Here is a 27,827-nt window from a genome sequence, read left to right as displayed (position 1 = left end):
CTCTTATGTCATAACTATCTCACAATGTGAACATTTCAGATGAAAGGTATTTCCTCCCCTCCCCCCCCATCCATTTGTGGGCCACTGATGTCCATTCAAGGACACGGTGTTAGGGTTTCCTGCTTGTTTGTTTTGCAAACACAGGAATAACCAAGCCAATCCTCTAATCCAGCGGGCATATGCCTCCCTGCATGGGCTTCTCAGCGGAAAAGTGGGAAGTATAGCAGATCATCTTCTGGCCTTCCCCCACACCCCTTACATATTTGCAGCACAGAGAAGGGATTTATAACTGCAGTGGGTGCATCCCTTTCTTCCTCAACCTCCTCCTTAATTAGTAAGCACACTACTAATCAGTTCAGTCATTTCATATTCATTCAAAATTGCTGGATAAATACTATGTGTGCTTTGAAACTTGTGACGTACTCTAAAAACTCTCTTCTTTGAGCATGTTTGCCAACGTGATTCCTACAACCAAAAAGAAATGGATAAAACAGCAGCAGCCAGCAGCCAAGTACTTAGGGATTTGCATTGCCCCTTTCTGCACCAAACTGCAGCAAACACTACAATGCAGATAGTGCCCTGTAAAGTGGGAATCAGCCTTTGCCAGAGGATAGTCAGGTGTAGGGCGCCATCTGGTGGAAAACAAAGAAATTATAGTACCACATCCTCCTCAAGGAACATTTTATAACATCAACAAAACTGAACACATTTTGAGTTTTTGAAATCTGAATATATTTTAATACCTTCATCCTATTTTTGTTTTAAAATCATGTTTGTATATTTCTGGCCTTTTGACATGGAACATTGTAAGCAAATTTGAAGTTTTCTAATGTTTCTAAATCGGAACAAGCTTGTTATTATTTTCGTTTAGCCAGCAAGCAGATTAGATAATTTAAGACTACAGAGGGCCAGGTGTCAAATCCTCAAAACCTCAGACAAATAAGCCCTTAGACATAATTCGCAGGGGAATGCAGAACAACTGTCAGCATTCAATGATCATGTTCATTATCTCCATATTCATGCCTTACGCACCTTTACAATTTTTTGTTGGCCTGCAGTACTTAAATCTTCTCAATGTGAATAAAAATATATGTATGCTGAGATATGCATCTTTTGGTGGAAGCTATGCACATTTAGGGTTTCTACCTGTGAAAAGGTGTGCTTACGAGGCGATAGGGAGATGTAGACACAATCAGCACAAACCACCAGGAAGTTTAATGGCACTTGCAGAGGAGAACTTACTGGTTGATTGCGCACTTTCAAGTCAAGCATTATTCAATGTGACATACTATATATGCTGTACTGCCAGGTTCCATATACCTTACTTGCTAACCTAAGAGAGGGAGGAGTGCAGGGATGGTCCATCTTGCAAGCAGCACCTCCCTTTCCCCACCAGAGGAAGCAGCTTGTGCAATGCAGGGAGCTACACGCTCCCTGCACTTTTCCCAGGATGACTGAGGGGGGGGGGGGGGGGCTGTACCTCTTTCTCAAATGAGAGGAAAAACAACATTGCAGGTGTGGAAGGCTCCTCCTCTTGTGCAATGCAGGCATTGCTGACTATGCAGCCTGTGCCACTATTAAGGCTTTTTGCTCCACAAAGAAGCAGTGCTTAAAATTGTCAAATACATTTACTTGGGATGGGGTGTGGCACCTTGGATCCCAGAGGCAACACCCCTTTGGGATTCAAACAACCACTTGCTGTTTTTTTCTTCTTCTTCACTAAACTTATTTGAGAGGAGGGGCAATATACCTCCATAAAGAGGTGATGTTATGGGGATGAATATCAAGGCAGCTCTATAAACATAGGTTTACTGATGCAAAGGTACACTTGCCAAGAGGAGGATTGTATCACAATATTTACATTATGTATCCCTCTCCCTTGTAGTTATTCATTAACTTCTCATATTGCCATTCATAAAGGTAGCCATTCAACTCTTTGCCCATGGCAGCAGTCTTGTGAACACTTACCAAAGAGTAAGCCTCACTGAAAACAGTGGGAGTCATTGCCAAACATGCTTAGGGTTGAGTTGTAAAACAAGCATCTTGTGGGGGGTTTTTTGCTTTAGGTTTTTAAAAAGTATGCTGATTTATAGGCCTACTCTGGCATCAGGGCATTTTGGGATACGAAACAAAGTGAACCCCATTTTCTTCCTCATTATACTTCAGTGGATGATATTATACTGATACTAGCAAGGACATATGTCAAATTAAAGCATCATGCCATTATCCAATCTATTGCTCAAGCCGCATGCGGATAACAGTGAGATGAAGGGGCAGGTATTCCTCATTACTTAAGTACATGTTGATCTACAATGTCAGCAACTGTGAGTATAGTTTCTAGGGAATTTGCTGGCAATTCCAGATGATGTTATCAAATATCATGTAAACCTGAGGATGAGGAATTATATTGTAGCATAATGTGAAAAACGATCTTTCCAAGCAAGGGCAAGTTTTGCTAAAAGCATCATAAAGTAGTGTTGTTCCCTTGGAGCGTTATGGGGCGGGGAGGAGATGGCTGTCCTTTATGGCTGAATCTTGTTCACCCAACTCTTACCTGCATGGGAATGGCAAGTGTTAGCAGTAACTCGTTACAGTTCAACAGAAAATTAAGGCACCATGCTGCAGCCAGCTCCTCTGCTGTTAAGTCCCAAAGAGTGAATATCCAGAGAGACACCCATCCCCACGTCAATCCTACTTTGGTGTGTGGGGAAGGCAGGTTCCAAGTAAGGCAATATTAATTACTATCTCCCTCAGCAAACCTGCCTTTTCCTTCATCTTCACCAAGTTCTGTAGGAAGATCTCATGTGGCAAAGTGCCCATGGCAACATTTCATGCCCCGCTACGAGTGAGGGGCACAGAGTGTGTAGATTTGCCCAACACCATACAGGATATAATGGAGGTAAAACAGAGGCTTTTCCACGGTGCCTGGACTCCCACTGAAAATTTGAGATTGCTGGATCTTTGAGAACTAGGCATGCCTTGTAGCAGAGAAAACCAACTAGGTGTCAAGAGCATCAACCCGCAAAAGGAAAGAAGGAACCGGGGGGAGCTCGATTAATCCTGCAGCTTAGGACTTACCCTGCTTTTCCAGTTGCTTTGGCCTTGGGTTTGGTATGTGGAGAAGGGAATCACATGGCAGAAGGGTGCAGCATTGGTGTTAAGGGGAGAAGGCGGTGAAAGGAGCCAGTGACAAGGCAATAACGTTCTGCCACAAAACCCAAGAAACCTCAGTGGTGAGAACCTCAGTCCTACAAACCTGGTGCGTGAGGATTATCCTTTAAAACGCAACATGGGTAGCTGGTGATGATAAAGAGCTGGAGCTCTGGGACCTGATGCAGGAACTGTGCAAACAAGGGTCTTGACTGTAAGTGCTTTGGTAAGGAGCAGAGAAACAGTTGCCGACGCCTACAGAGCCCCACTTTATATGTACTGGTGTAAGTGTACATTTCTGCTTCCAACATGCTTTGCCCCCCCCCCCTTGTGTACCACTCAGGGATGCTGGAATGCAACAGTCTGCTTTGGGTGTGATCTCAGCAAGCCCTAGCCCTCAATCAAAACATCTAAGGCCTACGTCCCCTCTAGCAGGGTCCCGTCTCAAAATAGGAAGCAATGCAGGTTTTCAGCTTCTCTCTCTCTCGTTCTTTGGTTTCTCTCTCCCTCGGACTGCTGCCTTCTGCTCTGCCTGCCCCTATTCAGGCCTCTGCTTGCAGGGGAAGGACACTGGCCAGTGCAGAGATGAGATGGGCGTAGATCTCAATCCCGTGAAGGAAGACCTGCTCATTCAGGAACTCGTTGTGGTCATGCAACAGCACAGGGGTGCGGTTCATTGGGGAGAAGCCGATAGCCGGGTGTCCCGCCTGCAACACAGTGGGAGGAGGAGGGGGAAGAGGAGACAGGAGAAGCTCAACCAAAGTACTGGAAGAAATCAACTGACAAGATAAATGCACACAGGAAATGCACTTGCACTCACCGCTCTGATATAGCGGCTGTCTGTGGCAGCAGGGAAGATCTCGCATTGCAGCTTCATGTTCCTGACAAAGACAGAGATACTATGACAGGGGAGCTCCCGTTGCTAAGCTAGGCTTTTCTTTCTCCTGTCATGGAGGCTCCGAGCTGTCTGAAGGTGGGATTCAGATGGTGAGAATTTTTAAAAATGGAGCACAGGGGACCTCAGATGAACAGAATGGGAGACGTTGGGAAGGGTGAGGATAACTGGGCCACTCTCCTGTTCTCCATACTGATCCTTAGGGGAGTCTTTTTCTGAATGCCTTGAATGTTAGGTTCCCCCCCTCACACATCCCTCCCTCCAAAATGATGTTGTGTTTACAGTTCCTTCTGCATCCGGCAGGTGAAAACAGCCACCAGCCTCCACAGGAGTCTTCATAAGAGTGAGTGTGAGAATGGGGGGAATGAGGCATCTTACTCACATGTCCCTGCAGGTGCCACTGAACGCCTTCCACCAGGGGTCAGATTCCTCTGTGGAGGTCACCGACTGATCCGTGTATTTCTAGCCCAAAGAAAAGGGTAGAGGGTGAAGCTTGGAGGAGGCAACAGGGCACCTACAGTGCAGGAGACTTGTGGCAAGGGCTCGGCAGAAGCAGCAGCAGGAGTGCGAGAGGTTGAGGGAGACAAGGCAGAAGGGCAGCCATATTGAGAGAGGAGAGGCCAAAGAGGGAGATGGAGGAGAGAGGGAGAGAGAGAGGTGGCAGCAGCAGCTTCAGCAGCACAGGCGGCCATGTAGCCATAAGCCAGGAACAGAGCTAGGTGCCTAGATCTAAGGGGGTGGCAACAGGCTGCTGGAATATTCCCTCGTCTCCACAGTTACCTGGTGGAACTCATAGCTAACACCTTCTCCAGCCGCCCGGCACCAGGCTGTGAGCTGCTCCTCAAATGCCTGCAGAGCAGAAACAAAGCAAGATGGAGTGTTATTTATTTCATCCAGGAATTGCTTCCTGTGAAACATCTTGAATCTGTTTAACAATAAAAACATCATCAGTAAAAACATATAAAAGTCATTTCAGATATAATAACAGATAACAGACCGGGTTGGTTTTTTTTTTAAAAAAAAAACCAACTTATAAGGCTTGTTTAAGAAAGCACAGTCTTCAATAGGTGCTGGAAAAATAGAATCTCTCTGATCTGTACGTAGCAGGAAGGAGGTCCAAAGGGTAAGTACTGCCACACTAAAGGCAATGTACATTGTACAGAAAGGACCTCCTGATGAAACGGTATCTGGAGAGGGTTCTCTCATGCGGAGTTCTCAGCTGGGTGTAAAAGGGGTTAGTTGATGTCAGAATGATTCTGATTTCAATTTATCCCACAGTCCTTCTAACTCATCCCAGAATCCTCTGCACTCCTTCCTGCCATTCTTACCCCCACAAATATATATAAAAAATCAAATGCTCCTTAAGCTTAACCACTGATCCAAGGATCCATGCTGGCTTAGAACCATGCCAAACCTCAGAGGCTTCCCTCAACTGCTTCCCCAACCAGCTCCTTCCTCTCTTGCAGCCTCTGAAGGCAGGTCCTGCAACTGGAGACGATCCTTCAGGGCAAGGAGGGAAAGTGGAATGGGAGAGTCAGCAGGGCTCTTGGATGTACCTTACAGACAAAGAAATCAGCCCCTTCAATTCTCCTAATCATAACCAGGAAGGGTTGCAAGGTGCTTTCATGTGATCAATGATAACCAATGCAAGACAAAAAAAAAAAGTAACATTTCGTAATATTTTATAGGATGTCTCAAACAATTTTAACGTAAGAAGCCTAGGAATGAGAGCTCAAGGTGACACAGTCCAATGCAGGAAGGATAAGCATACACTCCCCAGCCATTTCCCAGTAAGCATATTCCAGGCAATACCCCACAGCCTGAAAATTAGTCGCCATTCCCCTACCTCCTTCCTTTCTGTCAGTAGCCAGATACTGTACCTTTAAATCTACTGTGGGAGGGATGCGGATGTCAAAGGCAGCAGACATCTCAGAAGGGACCACATTGAAGGAGATGCCCCCATTGAGCATGGTCAGGTTGAGGGAAGTGACGTCACCCAAGGTAAGGTGCTTCTCTGATTTCAACCTGCAAGAAACAAGGGAGAAAGACTTTCACCCCACATCTTTGAAACTCTGCACTTAATTGCTCCCTAAGTACCAAGGGTGAAGAAACAGGAGGCTAAAATCACTGTTCCAAGTATTGGCAGGAACAGTGGGTATTTTCAATCATCAGAGCAGCTAATATTCCCACCCATAAGAAGCGGAGTCCAAATGACAGGTGACTCATACAGCAGCTTACAAGTGGTCTTGGAAACATAGACACGTTCCACTGCAAGCCTCTTGTCTCAGGAAACAATGAGTGCCACTAATGCTGGGATAGGGGACCAGAATTCTTCCAGATGTTGTTGGCCTACAGCTCCCATCATCCCTCACCACTGGCTATGCTGGTTGGAGCTGGTGGAAGTTGTAGTCCAACAACATCTGGAGGGCCATGGATCAGTCCCCTCCCTGCTATAAAGCTTCTCTACCTTTGCCCAGCAGGGCTGCTGCTCATGGGCTCTATGACAACCTGAATGTGCTGCTCAACCCACGCAGATGGCAACGAGTCACACATCAGTGTGGCCCAATGAATAATGCTAGCATCAGTCCTAAGGGAGGGCTCTATCTCAGTTACGAGGACAAACTTAAGGACTGAAAGGCCTTTGCACATTAGAAATGGTCGCCAAATAAATAGCAAACAAAAGTGAGCCATAGAGAAGGTCAGGAGATACACCCCTTCCCAACGCAGTCAGGCTTCCCATAGGGGCTCCTTTTCCCTCCTCACCTTTGTTTCTCACGCTCTCTAAACTCCAGGAAGGAAGTAATCACTCTGTGCTATGGGCAAGAAAGCAGAAAAGTCAATGCAACAATATGGAAACATAGATGCATATTCTTATGAACAAATGTTTTTCAAGGTGGCCCAGCAGCTGGATGGCACCAGGCTCAAAGGCTTGTGTAAAGAAAGGTCTATGAAAACAGAGCTCAGCTCGGATGGCTGAAGGCATTGCTTTTAGATCTAAGCAAACAATTCTGTCCCCTGCCAAACAAAAGCAGCCTCGCCTCCCACACCACTTCGCCCCTATTCCTAATCTCTTACCATCTTTTCAGCAGCTGTGTTCTCAATGAATCTGGATCCATGTCCTGGGTTCCCTTCTACCTTCACTTTAATCCCTGCAAAGTATTCAGAGGAGACACAAAACATGAATGGTAAGCAAGGTAGTCAAAGCAACACCTTGATGCCCAGCTCCTACAGTAAGTGAGAACCACATTCAACACATCTTTTAGAGGAAGCGTGCCATGATCCAAAGGATCAACATGCACAAAGAAGAGAGAATAGTATTGGAGTGTTGTACAGACCCCCACGGCTGACGAGTCAAACGGCTTCTGCAGTTAAATAGTAGGCTTGTTTCTTCAGCAACAGAAACTGTTGCTGCAAAAGCCCCTGCAACCTAGCCAATTTGCATCCATATTGCATACACTGTTTTTCAACTTATATGGGGAAATGGCATAGTCTATACTTTAAGAGCCCCATTTGTGGGCATCGTACTAAGAGGGCAACAGAGATGGGCTAGAGCACCATAGGAATATATTGAGGAAGAGCAAGGGAGATGGCAGTAAGGCAGCAGATGAGACATTGGACTGTGGCAGTATCCCAAAGAGAGGGAGCCAGAAAGCAAGCATGGGTGAAGGGGAGAAAATGTGAGGCAAAGCCATCTAGGAAGGGGAATAAAAGCAGCAAACTATAGTAAATCAGCTTTATGGCAATGTTACCATTTGTATATCCAACAAATGGTGGATATCCTGTTACCTTGATATGAATCCCCACTCCCTTTTACAGATATAAGGCAGGGAATGCTGGCAATCACACTTATACGATCGGTTAACACTCACATGTGAATGCCGACTTTCAGACATTCACTGCAAAATTATCCGAATTCACAAGTTACAAGCCCTGACTGAAAATCCCAAGGTTTAAAAAACCACTCAAGGAAGGAGGCTTAAAATTCCAAGTTGATTCCAGTGATGTTAACTGTGACTAAAAATCCACAGATTCGAATCTACCGTGAAAGTGAAAAACAGCTGTGGCTAAGAATTATGAAGTCCCAAACCAATTTCAACAGGATGCTGGTCTCATTATCTGCTCTGGCTCCTTCATAAAGCCCCAAAAGCTCTAGGAAGGTTTTACATGTGTGACTATTTTACAGTGAAGACATGGGTATGGCAGAACTCCAGAAACTACTCAGAAGAATTCGTGATTTCCCTGTGAAAGACGCTCAGCAATTCTTTCTTTCAAAAGATATTATCTCTCCCAAGATCTGTATTGAAAATGCAAGCAAACATCATGTAAGACCAGAAGTAGCCATGAGGAAACCACAAACAGAGACAAAAATCCAAACACACAAACATAGAAGGAATCCCGGATTGTACTCACACCACGGACATTTTTCGCCATAGAATACAGTGAAAGTGTCTGTTGGGTTTGCCAGGCCTGCGGGAAGAGAGAGAATGGAATTAGCAAACAACACATTTAGCTAGAAGACACAGTAGGCTTTCTGAAGCGCCTTTTGACCAGGAAACAGACCGTCAAAGTGGCTGAGAATTCATTAATCTCATGCAAGTGAGTTCATCATTTGCCTTGCACCAGTAAAACAAAGAATCTTCACCACTGTATGCCCATTTTTGACAGTAAGCCTGTGACCAAACAGAATCTCATTCTCTCTCTCTCCCTCTCTCTTTCTGGCAATGAGAGAGGAAGTGTGCCCAGGTAATCATCAAGGATAAACTGAAGCAAGGGTAAAGCAAAATGTATGGGCTGGTTCCCTCATACCCTCAAGTCCAAAATAGCTTCCCTGATGGGAGCCTCACCTTCATCCAAGGCAAAGCCAACATTAAGCGTTGCAAACTCAGGACGTTTCACAAACATTTCCATCCCCTTGTGGCCCCCGATCTCTTCATCTGCAGGGGAGGGAAAAGAGACCAGGTAAGTGAATCACCAATCACCATATAAACCCCTTTGTTTTCATTCTCCGGAGACCAACCACATCTCTCTCTGCACTTGAGAATCAAAACGGGCCCAAGAGCTTATGGCAACTCACAGTTCCCTATGGGAACCTGGAGGGATTTCACTTGTGGCGATTCAACTCACAGTGATGATCCACCTTACCAATGACACAGAGATTTGTGATGTTCAAATTGTTTCCTGCTGTGTAGCAGGAGCCAGTCAGTCTGCTCAGGAGAGCCAGGAAACTGCAGACTGTACTAATACTGAAAAGGCTGCAGAAATAGCAGGTATCAGTATCTGGTTACCTGGGCTGCAACAGAGGGCCAGAAGAAACATGCCATGGGAGAACGGTGCTTGGATCCCCTCGGATGTATTTTTATTGAATTAAACCTATGTGGTTATATGTTGCAGAGGAGGTAGGGGGGCATGAACCTATATTGCAGTTTATAGCAGCAGTTTGTGGGGATGTGGGGAGTGATTAAGTCATGGAAGTAGTGTGAAGGGAAAGGGTTAAACACCCACCCCTCCAGTGGCATGGTCTCAACCCAAATTGGGAGGCATCATGATTGCTTTTAACCACAAAAAGGGCATAAGGAGAGAACACAGACTTTCCATTTACATCCAGTCAGGCCCAAAATCCTTGGTACATGCATCCTCTGTACATGTACATGTAATCCTTGTACATGCATCCTCTGCAGGTGCCCTCTAGTGTTCCAAGGATGGAACAAGAATGGCTGTCTATTAAAGGATCTACAAGCAAAAACCTTGTTTGGGGCAGCTACAAAGACCACATAAAGAAAAGCCCAGCTGGATCAGGCTACAGGCCCACTTACATTATTCTCACAATGGCCAAACAGATGGGAAGTTTGCAAGCAAGACTTGAGTGCAACAGCGCTCTCCCCACTTGTGATCCCCAGCAACTGGTATTCAGAGGCATACAGCCTCCCGCAGTGGAGGAGGAACAGCCACCGCCACTACCAGATATTAAATTCTGGTTCCCCTCAGCCACCTCCTATAGCATCTCTTAAACAGACAACCACCAAAGGAGATGGGAGTGACTTATTTTCTTTTGTTTTGGGTGAGTCTGGTTATTGAGAGGGGATTAGGACAGTCAATTCAGTGAAGGTTTGTATGGCAGGGATTAAAAAGTTGGGTTGACTTGCCTGGTGTAATTTACAAGCTGAGAGGGGAGGGGAGGGACATGAACTTCTACTAGCCGCCCCGAGCCCAGTATTGGCTGGGGAGGGCGGGGTATAAATAAAATTTTATTATTATTATTACTACTACTACTACCACTACTTCAACTGTCTTTTGGGAGGGAGATCTAAGGAAAGAGGAGGGCTGGGCCTTTTAAAGTTCATTCAAAAGGGTTGAGAGAAATATGGAAGGAGGAGAAACTATTAGGGGCAAGAAATACAAGTAAATGGGAAAGAATAAGCCCTTGGTTAACTCACCTGGAACAAAACTCATATGAACAGTACGTGGGAACTGTCTCCCTTCGGCTTTCAGTTTCCGGATGGCCTCTATGTACCTGGAAGGAAAGGAGCCTTATTTAGTGGCTGATGATACCCATGGGACAACCCAGAGATGCTTGGTCTACACCCAGTCAGGATCATGCACAGGTGCAGGAATGATAAAGGAGGGAAAGGGAGGGTGGGTTTTTGGGGGGTGGCAACTGGAAGCTAGCTGAAGCCTGGATCAGAGTCCATTGACTTCTAAGATATACCATACAGGGCAGAGCAAGACAAGTAATTCGTATTAAAGGTAAAGGTACCCCTGCCCGTACGGGCCAGTCTTGACAGACTCTGGGGTTGTGCGCCCATCTCACTTAAGAGGCCAGGGGCCAGCGCTGTCCGAAGACACTTCCGGGTCACGTGGCCAGCGTGACATCGCTGCTCTGGCGAGCCAGAGCCGCACACGGAAACGCCGTTTACCTTCCCGCTGGTAAGCGGTCCCTATTTATCTACTTGCACCTGGAGGTGCTTTCGAACTGCTAGGTTGGCAGGCGCTGGGACCGAGCAACAGGAGCGCACCCCGCCGCAGGGATTCGAACCGCCGACCTTTCGATCGGCAAGTCCTAGGTGCTGAGGCTTTAACCCACAGCGCCACACATTAATAAGAATATGGGGGTGCTCCTGGTTCTGCCTTTATTGCTGGAGGCTCAGATAGCCTTGGTGGCTATGAATGCCTTTTACCAGCTACAGCTAGTCTGCCAGCTATGGCCATTCTCATAGTTTGGCCACGATAATTCATGCATTGGTAATTTGCTCTATGTGGGGTTACTCTTGAGCCTTTTCTGGAAGTTCCAGCTACTGCAAAATGCTGCAGCTAGAGTGTTGATGCAGACGGACTATCACCCAACATACAACTCCAATGCTCAAAAGCTTGCACCGACTGGCTATATGCTACTGGGAGAGGTTCAAGGTTCTTATATTAATTTACGAGGCCTTTACAACTTGGATCCAGGATACCTCAAGGGCTGCCTGGTTCCATAGATTCGTGTCCGACCACTGATGTCTTTGAGGGAGTCACCATCAGGGATCCCCCATGGCTCGCATGCACAGTTTGTATCTACCAGAAGCTGTGCATTCAGTACATGGGTGTAGCCAAGGAGGGGGCAGGGGGGCAGCTTTCCCCCCCCCATCAAGTAAAACAATAGAAATACTTAACTAACTGACCAATCACGTCAGTCCTGCCCCCCTCCGCCCGCAGCAAATATCCTGGCTATGCCCATGCGTCAGTACTGTGAGCTTAATTTTATGGAACTTCCTTCCAGTTGAGATCAGACGGGTTCCCCTCCCTGTTGGACTTCCGATGACTACTGAAGACTTTTTTTATTCAAGCAGGTATTTTAACTGAATTCTGATTTTATGGTTTTAGATGATTTTTATTTTTATTGTGTTGAGTTACTTGTATACTGCTTACGATGTAATTAAGCAGCACATAATGTAATAAAATAAAAACAAAATGGCTACAAAAGTTATACAAAACTTTGCTACTTGCAGGATTTAACCACCCACATACTATTCGGGCAGCATTTGTGTGTATTAGCAGTCTATCTATTCCTGTTTACCTTTGGGGCACTGAACCCATTACCATTTAACCCAAGGCACACTGGCCAATCAGCATTAAGTTTTCCACTGACTTCTGTACCCACTAAAGTGAACTTGAAATGATCACTCTATGTGAACTACGATAGGATGAGATCATCTCAGTCATGTGTCCTCTCCCCCACCATGGATGGACTTACTGGATAGAAACACATTTCATATCTTGGGCTCCACGTGCATAGATGTTTCCCTCAGAATCCTTGAAGGCTGAAAACGGATCATAGCGCCAATATTCCTGTGGGAAGGAAAACAGCACAGAACACCTCAGGAAGATGGGAGTGATGGGAGGACATGAGGCACTGAAAATGTGACATCCTATTACAGCACAGGGGAAATCCTATGTATTTGGAATATTAGGAGCAAATATATGAGCTCTTTGATTCCTCAACTCCTGTCTGGAAAGACTCGCAAATATTATGTCAGACACTCAAGTACTAACTTTGGGCCAAATCGCTTCCACATAACAAAGGCAAACAGGAATATTTCCCCACTGTGATAGCTTGAGTTGTGATAGCAAACTGACACCTGTAATGTTGCCACTGGTGGATGAAGGTGAGGGCGGGGGGAGCGGTCCGCCTCAGGTGCCATCTCTAGGGGGGGTGACAAAATTCCCCTGTGCAGATCTTCGCAGTGGCGCTCCTCCCACGCCAGATGTCTCGTGCACCCTGGCAGGCGGCGCTGGCACCCCTGGCGGGCATTACATGCACCCACCGATCCCACTTCCTTCCTCTCCCTTCCCTCCTCCATGATTTACTTGCCTGCCTCCTTTGTGTCCTCTCCCCTGCCTGCCTGCGAGCGTCCTGGTGGTGCGCTGCCGGTGGCAAGCCTCCCAGGATGCTCAAAGAGGAAGGAAGCGGGATTGGTGGATGGGAGGGGCTCCCTCCATGCCCCACCCCCCTTGGGAGCGCGCCATGCCTGGGCAGCGCGGACATATGCTCCACCACTGAATGTTGCAGGGGCACCAATTCAGTGCTGAATGCAGAGTGAAGCAGGTTTTAGGAACTACTGTACCTTATGCTAAGTCAGGCCATCTAGTTTGGTATTTTAGGCTGGCAGTAGCTCTCCAGGGTTTCAGAAGGGGTCATTTCTAGTCACATCTGGAGATGCCACAGATCGAGGCTTGAATGTTTTGCATGCAAAGCATGTGCTCCACCACCAAATTAAGGCCCTGCCTCAATCTTCCCACCCAAGCGTAGAACAAGCAAGCATTTCCAAGAAAGTGATCCTAACACAATGTGTCAGCTAAGGAAACAAATGAGGAAACACCCATTGCTTTCCATCCAGAGGTATCCAAGTGGTTGAAAACAAGGAAAGCAATTTTTATATTTCATTTGCAGGCAAGGAGTTCTTAGGAAACAACCTGTTATATGATTTGGTTTTGAAACTAGGAATCCCTTTTTATTGCATTTAACTGCTTTAAGGAATATGGCTATCTCCCCTGACTCAGACGTAACTTAGTAAATATTAACCCAATCTGGACATTCTATGTATCAAGTTATACGAAATGATTTGACTACCAAATATGTAATACACTTGAAATAGCTTTGTGGGATAGGTAAAACAGTATGGCATTATGAATCTATGTTTTGGCCATAATTTCCAGGGTTTTAGGCACTCAAAGTGTTATAGCACTTCAAACTTCAGAAAGATTTCCCTGATTATTATATATCTGGTAGCAGGCTTCTTACCTTCATTTTTGTGTATAGTATGTCCAAATCAGTCCATTTTTCATAACTACAAAGAGTTTCACGAAAAGTAGTCTAGCCCATGCTGTGCAATGATATGTGACCTTTTTGAAGGTGGCATCCATCCATATCTTCTTTGTCACCCTATGCGATTTGGCATGTGTGCCTGCTTTAAACACTCTGACTACAAGTGCAATTAGAAAAACAACACTGTGGGAGACTAACTACAGTGGTACCTCAGTTTTCGAACCTCTTAGTTCACGAACAACTTGGAACCTGAACGCTGCAGAACCGGAAGTAGGTGCTCTGTTTTGCATCCCCCTGTGTTTCCTGTTGCACTGCTAATTTGCGCCCCCCTCCCATTGTAATTCAAGCCTTCCGTTTCAGATTGCTGTGTTCTGAGGTGATATTTGGAGCTTATATTTGGTGCTTTTGTTTCTGCTATTTATTTTGCGTTTTTCTTTTGAGGCTTTTTCAGTTAATTTGTTTTTGAGACTGTGTGGATCCTAGTTCAGCTACTGATTGATTGATTGATTGATTGATCGATTAATTGATTGTGTGACTGCGGAGATGGATAAAAGCAGGTAAGGGAAAAAAATACTTTTAATTTTTATCATCTACACTACTGTTTTATTTATAGTGGTACCCCGGGTTATGAACTTAATTCATTCCGGAGGTCCGTTCTTAACTTGAGGCATGCTTTCACCAATGGGGCCTCCTGCTACTGACGTGCCACAGATGCACAATTTCTGTTCTCATTCTGGGGCAAAGTTTGCAACCCAAGGTACTACTTCTGGTTTAGCAGAGTTTGTAAGCCGAAGTGTTTGTAACTTGAGGTACCACTGTATTTTATAGTACAGTACATAGTTTATTGCCTTCATTTTATGGATCAATGGTCTTGTAAGATAGTAAAATTCATGTTAAATTTCTGTTTTAGGGGTTGTTTTTAAAAGTCTGGTACGGATTAATCTGTTTTGCATTACTTTCTATGGGAATGCATGCCTTGGTTTTGGAACGCTTTGGTTTTGGAACAAACTTCTGGAACAGATTAAGTTTGAGAACCATGGTACCACTCTATTAAAGAAACCATCTAAATGCCTACAGCTCTTTATTTCTCCCTGTAGGTGGCACTCTGCTGGTATAAAGCTGGGGACTAGAATAACGAAGAGGGCAGAGTTTCCTTGAGTTTACTCAAAGGTATCTTGCATCTCATCCCTCAACTGTTGTAATCCTAGGAAGTGCTAACTCTACGGTATGTATTACTAATCCCCCAGGATGACACAGGTGTTGATGTGAATGAAAACGCATCGTACCAATATGAGCACCATAACCTGTGTCCTCTATATATTCAAAACAAGAAGCAAGCAAGGATTATCACACTTCCCTGGGTCTTTCAAAGCATTCTGAAGGAGGGGGCACATTTGTACCACCAACGCCCTTTCTGAACAGCAACATCACATGCAAGATGCAGAGACCTGAATCCCCTTCTAACCTCAAACACTGGCACGACGTCTGTATGGGAATTCAGCAGTATGGAGCGGAGATGAGGGTTTGTGCCTTTCCAGGTCAGGATGGTGATCACACGGCCAGGGCAGACCTGCAACAGAACACCAAGTCAGTTGTGGGTTGCTCGTCCTGCCACTAGATCAGTATGGACAAAAAGCTCCACAGATGGTTCCCAAGTACTTGGAAATGGTTTTTCTGTGCAATCCAAAGAGGCAGCAAGAGGGGCTGATGGATGATGATGATGATGATGATGATGATGAGAGAGAAGCACCCTGTTCTGGCTCACACTCTTCTACCTTATTGTGGTTTGGACTTTATAGTCATTTTTTAGTTTCCATAGGGTCTTATTTTCTTCTCTGCAAATTGTTCCATTAAATTAAGCGAGAATCTGATGGACAGCAAGCGCACTGGAGCCTTAAGGTGGCTTTGTCTCAATTCAGGTTTCTGCAGTAGCCACTTGTGGGAAAATAAGCATCACCGTGAGGTGACGAGGCAGTAAAAACTTTTTAAAACTGCCACTTGTGGGGCAAATGGGTAGCGAGGGAAGCATTATAGGTGAGTAGTTTCTGTAGACTTGTTTGCAAGGCTGAGCATAGTGTGGGTTGTATTCCAACCAAGTTCTACTCAGAGTAGACCTACTGGAATTAATAAATCCGAGCCATTCAGGTCCATTAATGTCAACGGATCTACTCTAAGTAGGACCGGCATTGGATAGAACCCTGTTCATTGTGAGTTAAAGAAACAGGTGTGAGATACAGTGCCACAGGCTGAATCAAAATGAGCTTCGGAATTCAGGCAAACACAGTGTCTCCTTATGGCGAAATCAGGCAGCCCCAATCTGCTTCTGAGGATCCAGGTCCATACCTGCAGTCTTCCAATGGCATAATAAAATACAGTACTTTCCAACACAGAGAAGTTCCAGAGATCACTGGACGGAGTCTGGAAGAGATACACGACTCTGGGAAATTCATATAGGCTTATGGTTGCTAGTCCTTTTAAAGTACCCTTGACTATTATGATAAAGACTGAGGTAGAGGCAAACTCAAATATTTGAAACTGACCCATTTAAATTTTAACATTTTGGGGGGGAATTAGCCTTTAACTATACATAGGAATAGAGAAAAGAACACAAATCACTCCTTTAAAAATAAAAGTTTTCGTTTTTGCATGGCATTAATTTGTAACAATAATCAGTCTAAATACAGGCCCTAATGCAGGGAAGGTCATGCTGGATCTGTTCAAGAATAGCCTGAGAACATGGTAATAAGAGATTAATGGGATAGCCAGCTCATGAAGAGATTATAGGCTGCACGAGGGCTGCAACAAATTATAAAACAGCCAATATGAGCACCAGCATTATCAGAATGCTTCCCGCAGCGTGGCTTCATCAGAAGGTTGCCTGAGAATAAATCTGAAGACATTCCTCACCAACACTACCTTGAACCACACAAATCAAGGGGGCATAATTGATCAAAACTTGTTCAAGACTGCCTATGAAACCATTTATTTATTCTGCTTCTATTCCACCCTTCAAGTCAGGCCAACACATGTGGTCCTGAAGAGCCTGAATTCCTCCCTCTTCCCCACCAAAAAAACCATTTTGCTCCATCCCAAGTCCTCCCTTGATCTTCAGTTCTTCTTCCCCATGGCCTCCATTGTCTAGCATCTAGTCTAGCATCCTGCTCTCACAGTGGCCAACCAGATGCCTGTGAGAAACCTGCAAGCAGGACCCAAGCACAAGAGCTTCCTGTGGTTTCCAGCAACTGATATTCAGAAGCATTAGTGCCTCTGACTCTGGATAGGAGGGGAGACTCTGGATTTCTCTTTGTACAACAGAATGTTTTTTCCCCTGCACACCCCCTAAATCTGTTCTAGGGGTTCCCCCAACCCTTGGGGGACTCAGGGCACACCCAGGGAGGAAAGGGGGGAGTCCCATTGTGCAAGTGGAAATCCTTGCATTGGCAGGACTCATTAGGCGAATATGGCCCTAGGCTCTTTGGAACCTCTGCTAGGCACTATTTTGAGGTCATTAATTAGCGGCTCTGACTCCAGCCTCCGTACTAGGTGCTGGTATTGGACACCAGTATTGTAATAGAACCGGTGATCATTTGTGTAAAACATTATCACCAGCAGCAGAGAGGATTTACACGATTAACAAATAAGGAATGCCAACATTCTTTCACTACTAGGATTGACTGATTATCTGTATCTTAGGCCCAAACCGTCAATAATAAGTCTTCTCTGGAGAAGCGTTAAAGAGCACATTTCTGTGGCCACAAGGAAATAATAAGGGGTTGTAAACTTAATGCAGTGATTCCAACTACGGAATCTAAAATTGTGGTCTACATTTCACCCATGACTAACAGGAGCTTTGTGGACACTTTGCTCATGTGAATCCAACGCCATCTTCTTATTCCTGGTACTTAAAACAGATGGCAGTTTGACACTGACAACAATCCAAGAATGTTAAGAAATATCCCTCTTGCAGAGGTTAAGAGAATAAGCAGATGAGACAGAATTTAAAAGACATGTACCGTTGTGATATCAAATTTGAGTCTGTGGTGGTGTAACTAGAGCTCTGCATTATAATTCTTTAGGCAGTATAGTTTTACAGTTTTATTTACGCCTCTCATTTTGCTAGCTCGTTATTAATACTGATGTTTTGTTGTTTTTGCATCTGGTATGAATAGTTTTATTCATGCTCATTGTACCCAGCTCTGGAATGTGTCTTGGTCAAGGGAGGCCTAGAAGTACTTTAAATGAACAAACAGACAATGTTCTTGAGAGCCAGGAACCATTTACTTTAGCCCAAAGCTTCCTGTACGCCAGGAGATTAATGGCACCTCCTTTACCAAGTCATAAGCTTTGAGAGACTACGTAACAGTAAATTGGAGATGGGTGATCAGACATCCTGACAGAACTGAGACGGGGCAATGGCTTTCTCATTAATTACCTCCACTTTCTGACACTGTAGGCCAAGTTCAGAGCCTATTCTCTCCAAGAATTTCACTGCTGTGTCTGGAAGGAGAGAGGAGAGGAGAAGCAGCTGTAAAAACCACATATCAATGAAATACATCGCTTTAACCACCTTTCGGTCAATGACATTTATTTTACGTATGCATTTACTAAAAGCATTTATGAAATGGCCTTAAGAGACAGCCAGTGAGGTATAGTGGTTAGAGTGTTGGACTGAGATTGGGAGACCAGGGTTCAAATCCTCACTTAGCTATGAAGCTCACTGGGTGACCTTGCGCCAATCACTCACTCTCAGCCTAGTCTACCTCACAGGGTTGCTGTAAGGATAAAATGGGGAGGAAGAAGAAGCATGCACACCACCTCAAGCTCCTTGGAGGAGAGGCAACATAGAAATGCAATAATAAATACATAAAACAATAAATTACCAAGGCAGCATACAACATGAAGCAATTCAATAAAACTTACTCAAATCATCAGTGTAGCCTCTACAAAAAGCTGCACATCCATAGTTCCCAATGCTGTATGAGCAGTAGAACTTTTCCCCAGAGGTGGACAGCAAATGGTGTTGAAGCATCGGACAAGGTTTTAAAATATTTTTGGGAACACATCTTGTTTGCATACCCTGGCTTTTACATGTTTCTTTGCAAAATGTCGCAAAGGCCTCTTGTTTGAGCCCTCTGTTTCATATTAGCTAAAGCAGTTCTTTGTCTTAAGTATTTTCCATTAAACGTTTCAAATTATAGTAAAGCATTACTGTGTTATATTCTTATTTATTACTTGCTCTTCTCCCCAAGGTGGGTTACAACATACACCTCATGTCAAAAGGTAGGGTAAAGAGATGTATAAAGACGTATTCGGAAAGACACATAGCCAAAAACATAAAATCATCTGGTAAATATGGCGCCACACTGGTTCTCCGAAGTCCATCCAACACTCTGCCAGTTGGATCATAGTTATTCTCCTTTTTCTTGTCCAAAATTGTGAACCCGTTTTGCCTTCTGATAACACGCTGGAATGCTCTCCCATCACTCTAATATTTCTATGTACAAAGATGAGGCTTCAGGAGAGAGGCTGATCTCTCACTCCACACAGGTTTTTGCAGATAGACACAGTTGGGCAAGGGGGAAACAACAAGAGCAACTTGCACCTTTTCATTTTTTTTTCTCTGAAGCCCAGTGTGTCAAGTAAAGAAAAGGCCTGTCTTGTCCTCCCCTTCCGCTATTCTTCTGCCTGAATATTGCTCTGAGGATTATTTTGACATATTTTGTCATTTAATCTGGAAAGGTTCTCAAGACTTGTCTGTGCTACTAATTTCCAATGCTTCCCATTGCACACTTTATATCCATCCATTCTCCCTGCCCCCCACCCAGTTGACTAGCCAGTTTGACAGGGACCAGCCAAGGCATGATGAGAAGTTAAAGCTTTCTAAAGATGGTAGGCCTGCATGGAGCAGCGTTGCCTTATTTTCCTTGTAGATTAAAAGTACAACTTCTGCAAGGACTACAGGGTCCACTGCATACTACTGTACTGACTGTGTCCAGAGAGCGTTAAGTTTTTGTTTTTTTGTTTTTTTGTTTTTTTTTTGCAAAGCTAGCCCTCTCCTTCTGGCAGCCCCTCTCTATTTCAGAACCTTCTATGTGGGCCTCCTTGACCCAGTAGGGCAAAACAAACGGAGGGGGGTAAAAAAAAATTGCTTTCATTCTGTGGTTCCTCTCAGGAGTTTACTTGGCCAAGCAAACAGGAAACAGACCTTATTAAGTCCCCTTTGATGGATTCTTCTCCCTGCAGGGCCCCTCCAGCAAAACAGGGGAGGGTGGGGGGATTTCAACAACAAATCTTTTCTCCCTGCAAACGCTTTGTGCTGGAGTTTTCTGGCGCAGTCCTCCTATTGCCCTTCTCTCCTTGGACACAGGAAACAATTCATACAGTTTCATTCTGCCTAGCTCAAAAGTGTGCAACAATGATAGTCCAGTAAGAACCTAATGGTTTCATCGGGTGATGCCCTCTTCATGGACCCAAGCCAAGACTTTCTCCACTGAGACTTTTTCACAAGCAACACTTAAATGGGCTTCTCCTGCTTCTGTCAGTGAAAAACGCACAACAGCTAATTATGGCTCTCTTGCACTTTTCTTTCTCCCACTAACATTCACAAAGTGGGATGCATCCCAGGCTGCATATCCTATACAGCTAAATAGGATTGTGACATTTTACCTACAGTATTTTTCAGTATATTCTTCGGCTGAAAAAGGCTCCTAGACCAGCTTACAACAGCCTGTAATAAGATGGACCCTACCCTCAGGTTTTTAATTTAAAATACACAAAACGGAAGGAAAACGAATTGCTAAGGAGGAGGAAAAAGGCAAACCTGCGAGAGCAATCCTAACCCCAGCCAGACAGCAGCTGAAGTCTAATGCCACCAAGTGATGGCAGTGGGTGGGTGGGTAGCTCAGGATCTAGTGCAGGCATAGGCAAACTCCGGCCCTCCAGATGTTTGGGACTACAATTCCCATCATCCCTAGGTAACAGGACCAGTGGTCAGGGATGATGGGAATTGTAGTCCCAAACATCTGGAGGGCCGGAGTTTGCCTATGCCTGATCAAGTGGATCCCAGGCCAGGCTAAAGGCCATAGCTGTTTTGAAAAATGATCTATAAAATCCCCTCCGCCCCAGCCATCACCGCATGCAGAAGATGGGAGGGGGGATTGCATGCTAAGGCAATAATTCTTAGTTACAAAAGTTCTTGTAAGTGTTCTTTCTGGCAAAGCAGCGGAGCAGTAAGCCATTGCTTTGCTTGAACTGAAGCAAGTTGACATAAGTAAAATGCAAATAGTAATCCAGTGCAGGTTTGTAATAATAAAATTGGTTTTTTTTGTTTTATTTTTTCCCCAAAATGACTTGGCCAGTTTTCTTTAGACTATTCACAGAACCAGCCAGAAACACAGTTGGTGACAGTGTGAACAAAAGACTGAATGAGGTTGCCCATAGCAATCCTGTCATGTGTACCCTCTGCCATGCCTGGGATTTGATTTTCAGTGTGCATTACACAAGAGCCATTTCTCCCTCTGGTATATCCCGCACATGCTGCAAGCATGTGGCAGGTACATAAGGCCAGGGGGTAGATAAGGGGGCTACCCCACAGAGGCTTTCTTTTCAACAACTTTCCAATGGCCACCATGCAGTAGGTGGACATGCAATGGGTGGAAATACAAAGTATTTTCAATTAAAATACACAATCTCACTTCTCATATGAATTTTGACCCTAGCTCAAAAAGGCCAATGTAATGCAATTCAGATGCACCAGGCTGGCCAGGACTGCAGCCTTTAAGCCACTCATTCCAGAGTACAGTGGTACCTCAGGTTACAAACACCTTGGGTTACAGACTCCGCTAACCCGGAAGTAGTACTTCAGGTTAAGAATTTTACCTCAGGATGAGAACAGAAATCATTCAGTGGTGGCACGGCAGGCCCCATTAGCTAAAGTGGTACCTCAGGTTAAGAACGGTTTCAGGTTAAGAACGGATCTCCGGAACGAATTAAGTTTGTAACCAGAGGTACCACTGTAGTCCTGCTGGCTTCAGTGGCCTTACTTCAAACTATGTGATATGGGAACAGGAGCCTAAGTTACAAGGTGACTTAGAAAGGCTAACTTTGCCAACTTTAGGCTGAGTACACTGAGGACAAGGGTTCACATGACTGCAACTCAATGTCTGCCTGAACGAAGTGGATGAGAGCCAATGTATACGACAGACAAAAAATTCTCTTCCAGCTTGCTCAGTGCATACAGATTTACTCCTGTTGCCATGAAAACAAGGCTTAAATCCCCTCACTTTGTGACTCATTAATACTGTACTTCAGGATAACAGAGGGGCAATACTTGTCTGAAGTAAGCTCTGGAATGTGGACTTCACTCAGCACCAAAGTTCGAAAAGCAGCAAAGTGTTTCTTAGATAAGCTATTAACATCTGCTGTTTCACACTTCTGAGTAGCTTTGGGTGCAAAGTATCACCATTAAACCCTTCCAAATTACTTTCTGATCTGACAGCCCATGGAACACATTATTTCTTTCAAATGGCAACTCAAAAAGCCGTATGTAGGGATTTGTCCACCAGGCATGAGTGGGGGTGGAGGAAGAGAAAGGGATATCACATCCCTATCTGATGTCCTCTGAGGCACAACCTGCACTCTATATCAGTAGTGGGGAAACTAGGGTTATCCAGATATTACAACTCCCACAATCCCTTGCTGGCTGGGGCTGATGTGAGCTGGAGTCAAAAAAATCTCTGGGAGGGTCACAGGTTCCTCATCTCTGGCCTATACTGTGCTCATCTGCACTGGGAAGGAATCATGGTTAGGAAGCTGAAGGTAGGAAGATTAAGTCTGCTGAAACAACGTACATGGGTTGGAAATGTGACTTGAATCTTTTGAGGAATAGACTGAATCATGCAAGGAACAGAAATTTTAAACAAACACACATACACACACATCCTGAAACTGGAGCTTCCATGTGACTTGCATTTTATGAAACATTCCATTCTGGTCTAGCAAGTTTCTTCTGCTCCTCTGCCTATTGAGGACCACTGGGGGTTTTGATGTGGATTTCTCCAGTAGTAGCTTTCAAAAGTTCCAGCCAAGTATTTCCGAAACTCAAGAAAGTGTCAAAAGTTGTTTGTGCTACAGTATGGTGATTTGCTGTTCAAAGGGGGAAAGGGCACAAGTCCGACTGGGTGCATTCAAGACCTTGTGTTCTCCTAAAATTGTTCTCTGGATTTTGGCAGAAGGCTATAATCCAACAAAGAGAGACTCATGCATAAACCTGTTAAGCGGTTAATAGTTCAATCCTATGTGTATCCTTCCACTCTGAAACAGGCCCCATTGGGCTCAGTGGGACTTACTCTCACAGAAGTGAGTACAGGGCTGTCTGTCACCTTATTTAACTGTGTTGAATTGTGTTTTCATCGGCCTACTCCATATCAGCTGTGGCTTCCCTATTTTCCCAATGTTGAGAATGTCTCCAACCAAGTTATGCTGGTTCTTCAGCATAGTAAGGAATTTTGTGCATCTAATCCTCAGGAAATTTTACTGACCTAGTTCAGAAATAGTAAGTTTGTGTCTGGTCTGAATCACTCAGACTGAAGATGGTGGCAGGCTAACATGGCTGAACATTACAGCATATAAAAATGTTGCTTGCACATATGAAACTTTTTGTCAGCGGAAAGGGTTGTAGTTCTTTACATTCTAGTCTTCTATGGGCAGCAAACCAAACCACGGGAAAATGTCATGGGACATGTTACCATTTTTGCAAGATACCCTGTCTGAAAGTATTTTTATGTTATGATTTGATTGAGTTAGAAAAGGAGGCTAGAGAAATGTTCTGACTCTGAAGTAGAACATGCAATGATGCATTGAAAAGATGGCAAATGTTCTGGATTGTATTATAACGGTTAATTTTGTTGTCAATTTTACATATCTTATCTGGATATTTTAATTAAAAATTTAATAAAAATTATCCCAAAAATATCCCTGGTCACAGGTGTGTTTGTGTGTGTGTGTTTAATAAGGCTAAAATGTTGTTCTGAGCTTCCCAGAGAAACAGTGGCATAGAAGCAGACCAATCAGGTCCTGGCAAACTCTGATGGGATGTTGTTTTTAAAAAGAAAGCAATGAAATGCATGTTATAAAGTGAGAGGAAAGATATTTCCCCTCACTCTTTATAACACAGTTTAAGTGCTGAGGGGAAATGGAAGTCAGGCTTATCCATGTGATTATAAAGGCTAAATAATGAAAATAATACATATAAAACATGGGGTGGTGGTGCTAGATAGATACTTACAAGCTGTACTCAGAATAATTCATATGGACCGAATGATCACAGCACAGATAATCATAGGTCTATGTAAATATATCCAGGGATGCATAATTTGAACTAGATGGTTTTTCCTGTTTAAATTATGCTGTATGTTGCAAATGCATTCAGTGCATCTTGGCCAGAACAGGTGAGATAAAACCATTTCAAATGAACTCTAGAAATCAATTTGTTTTGTTCACTCTGGCAAATGATGCAGGAACATTACCTCCAGCTGCTAAAGTAACCAGCCTCCGAATGGACTCCCATTGGTTGCTGATTATGTAATGTTTCTGCAAAGCTCCAGCAGTGACACCAATCAAGTAGACAGCAGCAGAACTTCGCCTTTTTAACATGAAGGAGGAAAAAGAAAACACCCTCCATACCATAATCAGGGTCTGGCTGGACAGTCTTGATTCTCAGATATTCCCGGAAGAGGGTGACTGATGGATCTTCTTGGGGGTCCTTCTCCCCTTGCCTTTTAGGGTCTTTCTCTGGCAGCATGTTAGCCTTCTGGACACAGGATATTAGAGTCCTCTGTGAAATTAAGAAGTGAATACATAGGAAATGCAGAGAGCAAGAGCAAGAATATCATTCTCCCTTATTTATTGTTCAGAGTGGAATTGCGCTGCTACAGGTACTAACTTGTATAACCACATTTAATTCCTGCTGTGCCTTCTCTCGCTTTCCTGAGGCTGCAGCAACAGGAGGAAATTGCCAGATGGCACCAATAATTGACTGGTAATTTAAAAACTTCCCCAAAATGGATTCGCTCCCAAAATTGTAATGGTTCAAAAAAGACACATCCAAAGCTATGAAAGCTGAGCTCAGCACTTGAGGGAAATCATCATTGCACCCAAGTCGGGGAAAAAAATCCCAATCAAGGCTTTCTTTCAACTCAATTACACCTACTACTATGAAGGTCACAAGGTTTAATCTGAAAATGAGGATGGCCATGTGCACTTTCTACAATAGCTTCTTCTGGGTATTGTGTCTAGTATAGAGCTCTTGGGCTAGAGCACAAGGCAACTTTTGCTGGAAACGAGAAATGACTGTACAGTAATGGCAAGAGTAACAGGTGATGTGTTCTCTTAACACCTACATGGAAGCATTCAAACAGGCAGCTTAGCAAAAGGTGCTGGAAACACAGAAGGCTGCGAAACTGACCTACAAGTTTGGAGTAGCGTTGCCACCTCCACACACACCCTGCTCAAAAACTCCACAGGTATAAGTAGCCATGCCCTACAGGTGTGAAGAAAGCTGCATCCATTGAATTACTGCCAGTCAGACAGCTGTAAATAGGTACAACTTGCATTATCAATATGTAGCTGCTCCTAACAGATGAGTTCAACAGAGTGCTTTTTTCTGGAGCGACGCAGGAGTATGCATACCCTGAAACATATTGTGAATCGAAGTTTGGCCTCATTGAGGGGTAGTATTTCAATAGGAAAATGAGAGTACCACTAAACTTTTTTTTTAAGGAAAAAAAAAAGCACTGGGTTCAAGACCCGTATTGAGGGAACTGTGTGATATAAAGGTCCAGAGTTTGTGCTCTCCTTTTAATAAGACAATAATTCTGTAGGATATTGAAGACTCGATATTGGGGTTTTTTAGACATCATGGTAGTGACTAGAATAGAAGGGAGGGAGGTAAAATTAATTGCACAGGAGAAATTTCTTGTGGTTAGGTGTTAAGGAAACTGGTGATAATAGAATAGGGAGAGGGAGCATTAAGTGGGCAAGAGCAAGTATGGGAAGTAGGGTTTTTGGGGGGGTTTGTTTTGTTTTGTTTTGAAAGAAAAGGTATGGGAAGAAAGACTGCAGACACTTCTGCCCAGCAATTTATTGTGAAGAAGGTGCTGCTCAAGCATGGAAATATTTCATAACATCCACACATCATAGTTGATTAGTCAGGAAAATAACATGGGATGGCAGTTTCATGTGGACAGCATTGATGCTTTCCATTTTCTTTAAAAAACACCAAAAAAACCTGAATGTATGAGCAGCACTGAGTCCACAATTCACGGCTGTGTGGCAATACCTGTGTGGCAAGAAGCAAGGCTTGTAGAGTCGCTTCTTTACCACAGTCAGTGCAACCAGGCGCTTCAAATGGGCAGGCATAGGCAGGTACAGTAGGCGAGCAAAAAAGTTCGCGAGAGGTTGTAACTTCGGTGGACTTGCTTTGCAAAGCTAGATTCGTGTTAAACAGGCACAGGGCGTCGGGGGGCAGCAAGTTATTAAGGCAGCGGGCATCGAGAGGGAAACTTTTAGAAAACGAGCAGAGGCAGATTTGGCCAAGGGAAGTTTGGGGCATGGCAGCATACGATGAGTGCTGGAAAATGCTGCGGCTTTCGTTTCTCGTTTCTTTTTAAAATGAAGCATTTGAGGGCAGGAGGGAAGAGAATGCGTTTGTGGAAGCAAGGCTGCACTTGACAGGGGGAAAGGCCGGCCAGATAACGCAGGCAGCGGGACTGGGAAGCCGCAGTCGATTCCGAAGAGGGGGGTCGCCCGATAGCGGAGCTGAACGTGGAGAAGAGCAAGGCGCGTTTATGGGGATAGCGGTTAGGAGCGGGGGGCGCCCGAGGGGCGCCGAGCCAGCTCGCCCCTCCCCAGCCCCCTCAGGACGCGCCTTCCAGCCCCGGCTGCTAAGTAAACAAGTAGTTCCGCAGGAACCTCTCTCCCTCCTCCCTGCAGGCGCGAGGGCCGGCGGTGCCAGGCGCTGCCGCTGCCGTGCCCGGGCCGCCCGAAGGGGACCTTCTCGGGCAGCCTCCCCGGGTCCCGCCCTGCCCCGCTCACCCACCTCTCCGGTCGCCGCAGAAGCCACTGCCTGCCTCCAGCCCTCCTCCTGCTGCCGGGCTCTGCTGCACTCGCGGCAGCAGCGGCGGCGGAGGAAGGCTGGGCGCGGGGACAGTCCTGCCTCCAGCCCGCCCGCCGGCCTCAGGCGGGGCCAATCCCACGGGGGGCAGCCGGGCCGCCTTGCCTCCGTCCCAAGCCGGGCGAGTGGGAGGAGGGGGCTCTGGCGCACGTGGCCGAGCGGGGCGGGGGGAGCTTTCGGAAAGAGGCAGAAGACGCCTCTGGTTCAGGACTTCCTGGGAGGGAGGGAGCTGGTTAGGGTTACTGCGGAGGGAGGGAGGGAGGGAGGGGAGAGCCGAGCGCGCCAATGCACCTTTGCAGCGGGGTCCCGCCTGTCCTCTCGCCTTCAGGGCTGGCCTTGGCGCCAAGTTCCGGGGTTTAACACCCCTTTCCCGTCGCCCAGGCCCGAGTGAATAAATCCTGGTTGCCAACCAGAGAGAGAAGAGAGAGAGAGAGAGAGCGCGCAAAGGCCAGGTTTTAAACGGCAGGCTTGGGCACGTCCAGGGCCCTTCCACAGGGAGCACTTCCTGCTCCCCAGCGCCGGCTCTTCTCTTGAGCAGGCTGGCTATAGGCTGGCAGCACGAGCCGCCTGCGGAAACTCGCAGCCCAGCTAAGAAACTCCAACTCTTAAGTCGCCTCAGCCCCTTTTTGAGAGCGCCTTCAAAGGCTCCATATACATCGCTTTGCAATTTTTTGCCACAGCCCTGTGAGGTAGGTGAGGGTATTAATCGACATAATGGGTGGGTGCCCCGGTGGAAAATATTGGGGCAGGGGAAAGTAAGTTAACTCCCACCGAAAGTTTTTGCAAAGGTGCCAACTTGAATACAATAT

General features: G+C 45.3%; 1 protein-coding gene across 2 annotated transcripts; it reads right to left on the bottom strand.

The window, feature by feature from the left end:
• Positions 1-708: 708 nt before the first annotated feature.
• On the bottom strand, positions 709-27,637 carry ACY1 (aminoacylase 1). Of its 2 annotated transcripts, none has more exons than XM_083726628.1 (15): positions 27,310-27,637; positions 24,531-24,681; positions 18,280-18,344; positions 15,313-15,417; positions 12,276-12,370; positions 10,480-10,556; positions 8,890-8,979; positions 8,456-8,512; positions 7,121-7,194; positions 6,809-6,858; positions 5,926-6,070; positions 4,826-4,894; positions 4,428-4,507; positions 3,971-4,031; positions 709-3,857 (listed from the first exon to the last, which is right to left on the bottom strand). In XM_083726628.1, the coding sequence occupies exons 2-15, from the start codon at positions 24,646-24,648 to the stop codon at positions 3,693-3,695; spliced, it is 1,251 nt and encodes a 416-aa protein (XP_083582754.1). In that variant the 5' UTR covers positions 24,649-24,681; positions 27,310-27,637; the 3' UTR covers positions 709-3,692. The 2 variants fall into 2 exon arrangements, with proteins under 2 accessions (XP_083582754.1, XP_083582753.1); XM_083726627.1 differs by lacking the exon at positions 27,310-27,637 and adding an exon at positions 26,944-27,254.
• Between the last annotated feature and the right edge of the window lie 190 nt (positions 27,638-27,827).

The sequence above is a fragment of the Podarcis gaigeae genome, assembly GCF_964106915.1.
Source record: "Podarcis gaigeae genome assembly, chromosome: 2".
Classification (NCBI taxonomy): domain Eukaryota; kingdom Metazoa; phylum Chordata; class Lepidosauria; order Squamata; family Lacertidae; genus Podarcis; species Podarcis gaigeae.
The sequence above is the reverse complement of the archived record's forward strand: the minus strand, read 5'-3'. Positions and strand labels throughout refer to the sequence as shown.

Coding starts and splice junctions, on each gene's coding strand:
- ACY1 (XM_083726628.1), bottom strand. CDS start 24,648: ATGCTGCCAGAGAAAGACCCTAAAAGGCAAGGGGAGAAGGACCCCCAA. Junction 15,418..18,279: donor TACAGTGTCAGAAAGTGGAG/GTAATTAATGAG, acceptor GTTCTGTTGCAG/GTCTGCCCTGGCCGTGTGAT. Junction 4,508..4,825: donor TTAGCTATGAGTTCCACCAG/GTAACTGTGGAG, acceptor TCTTTGGGCTAG/AAATACACGGATCAGTCGGT.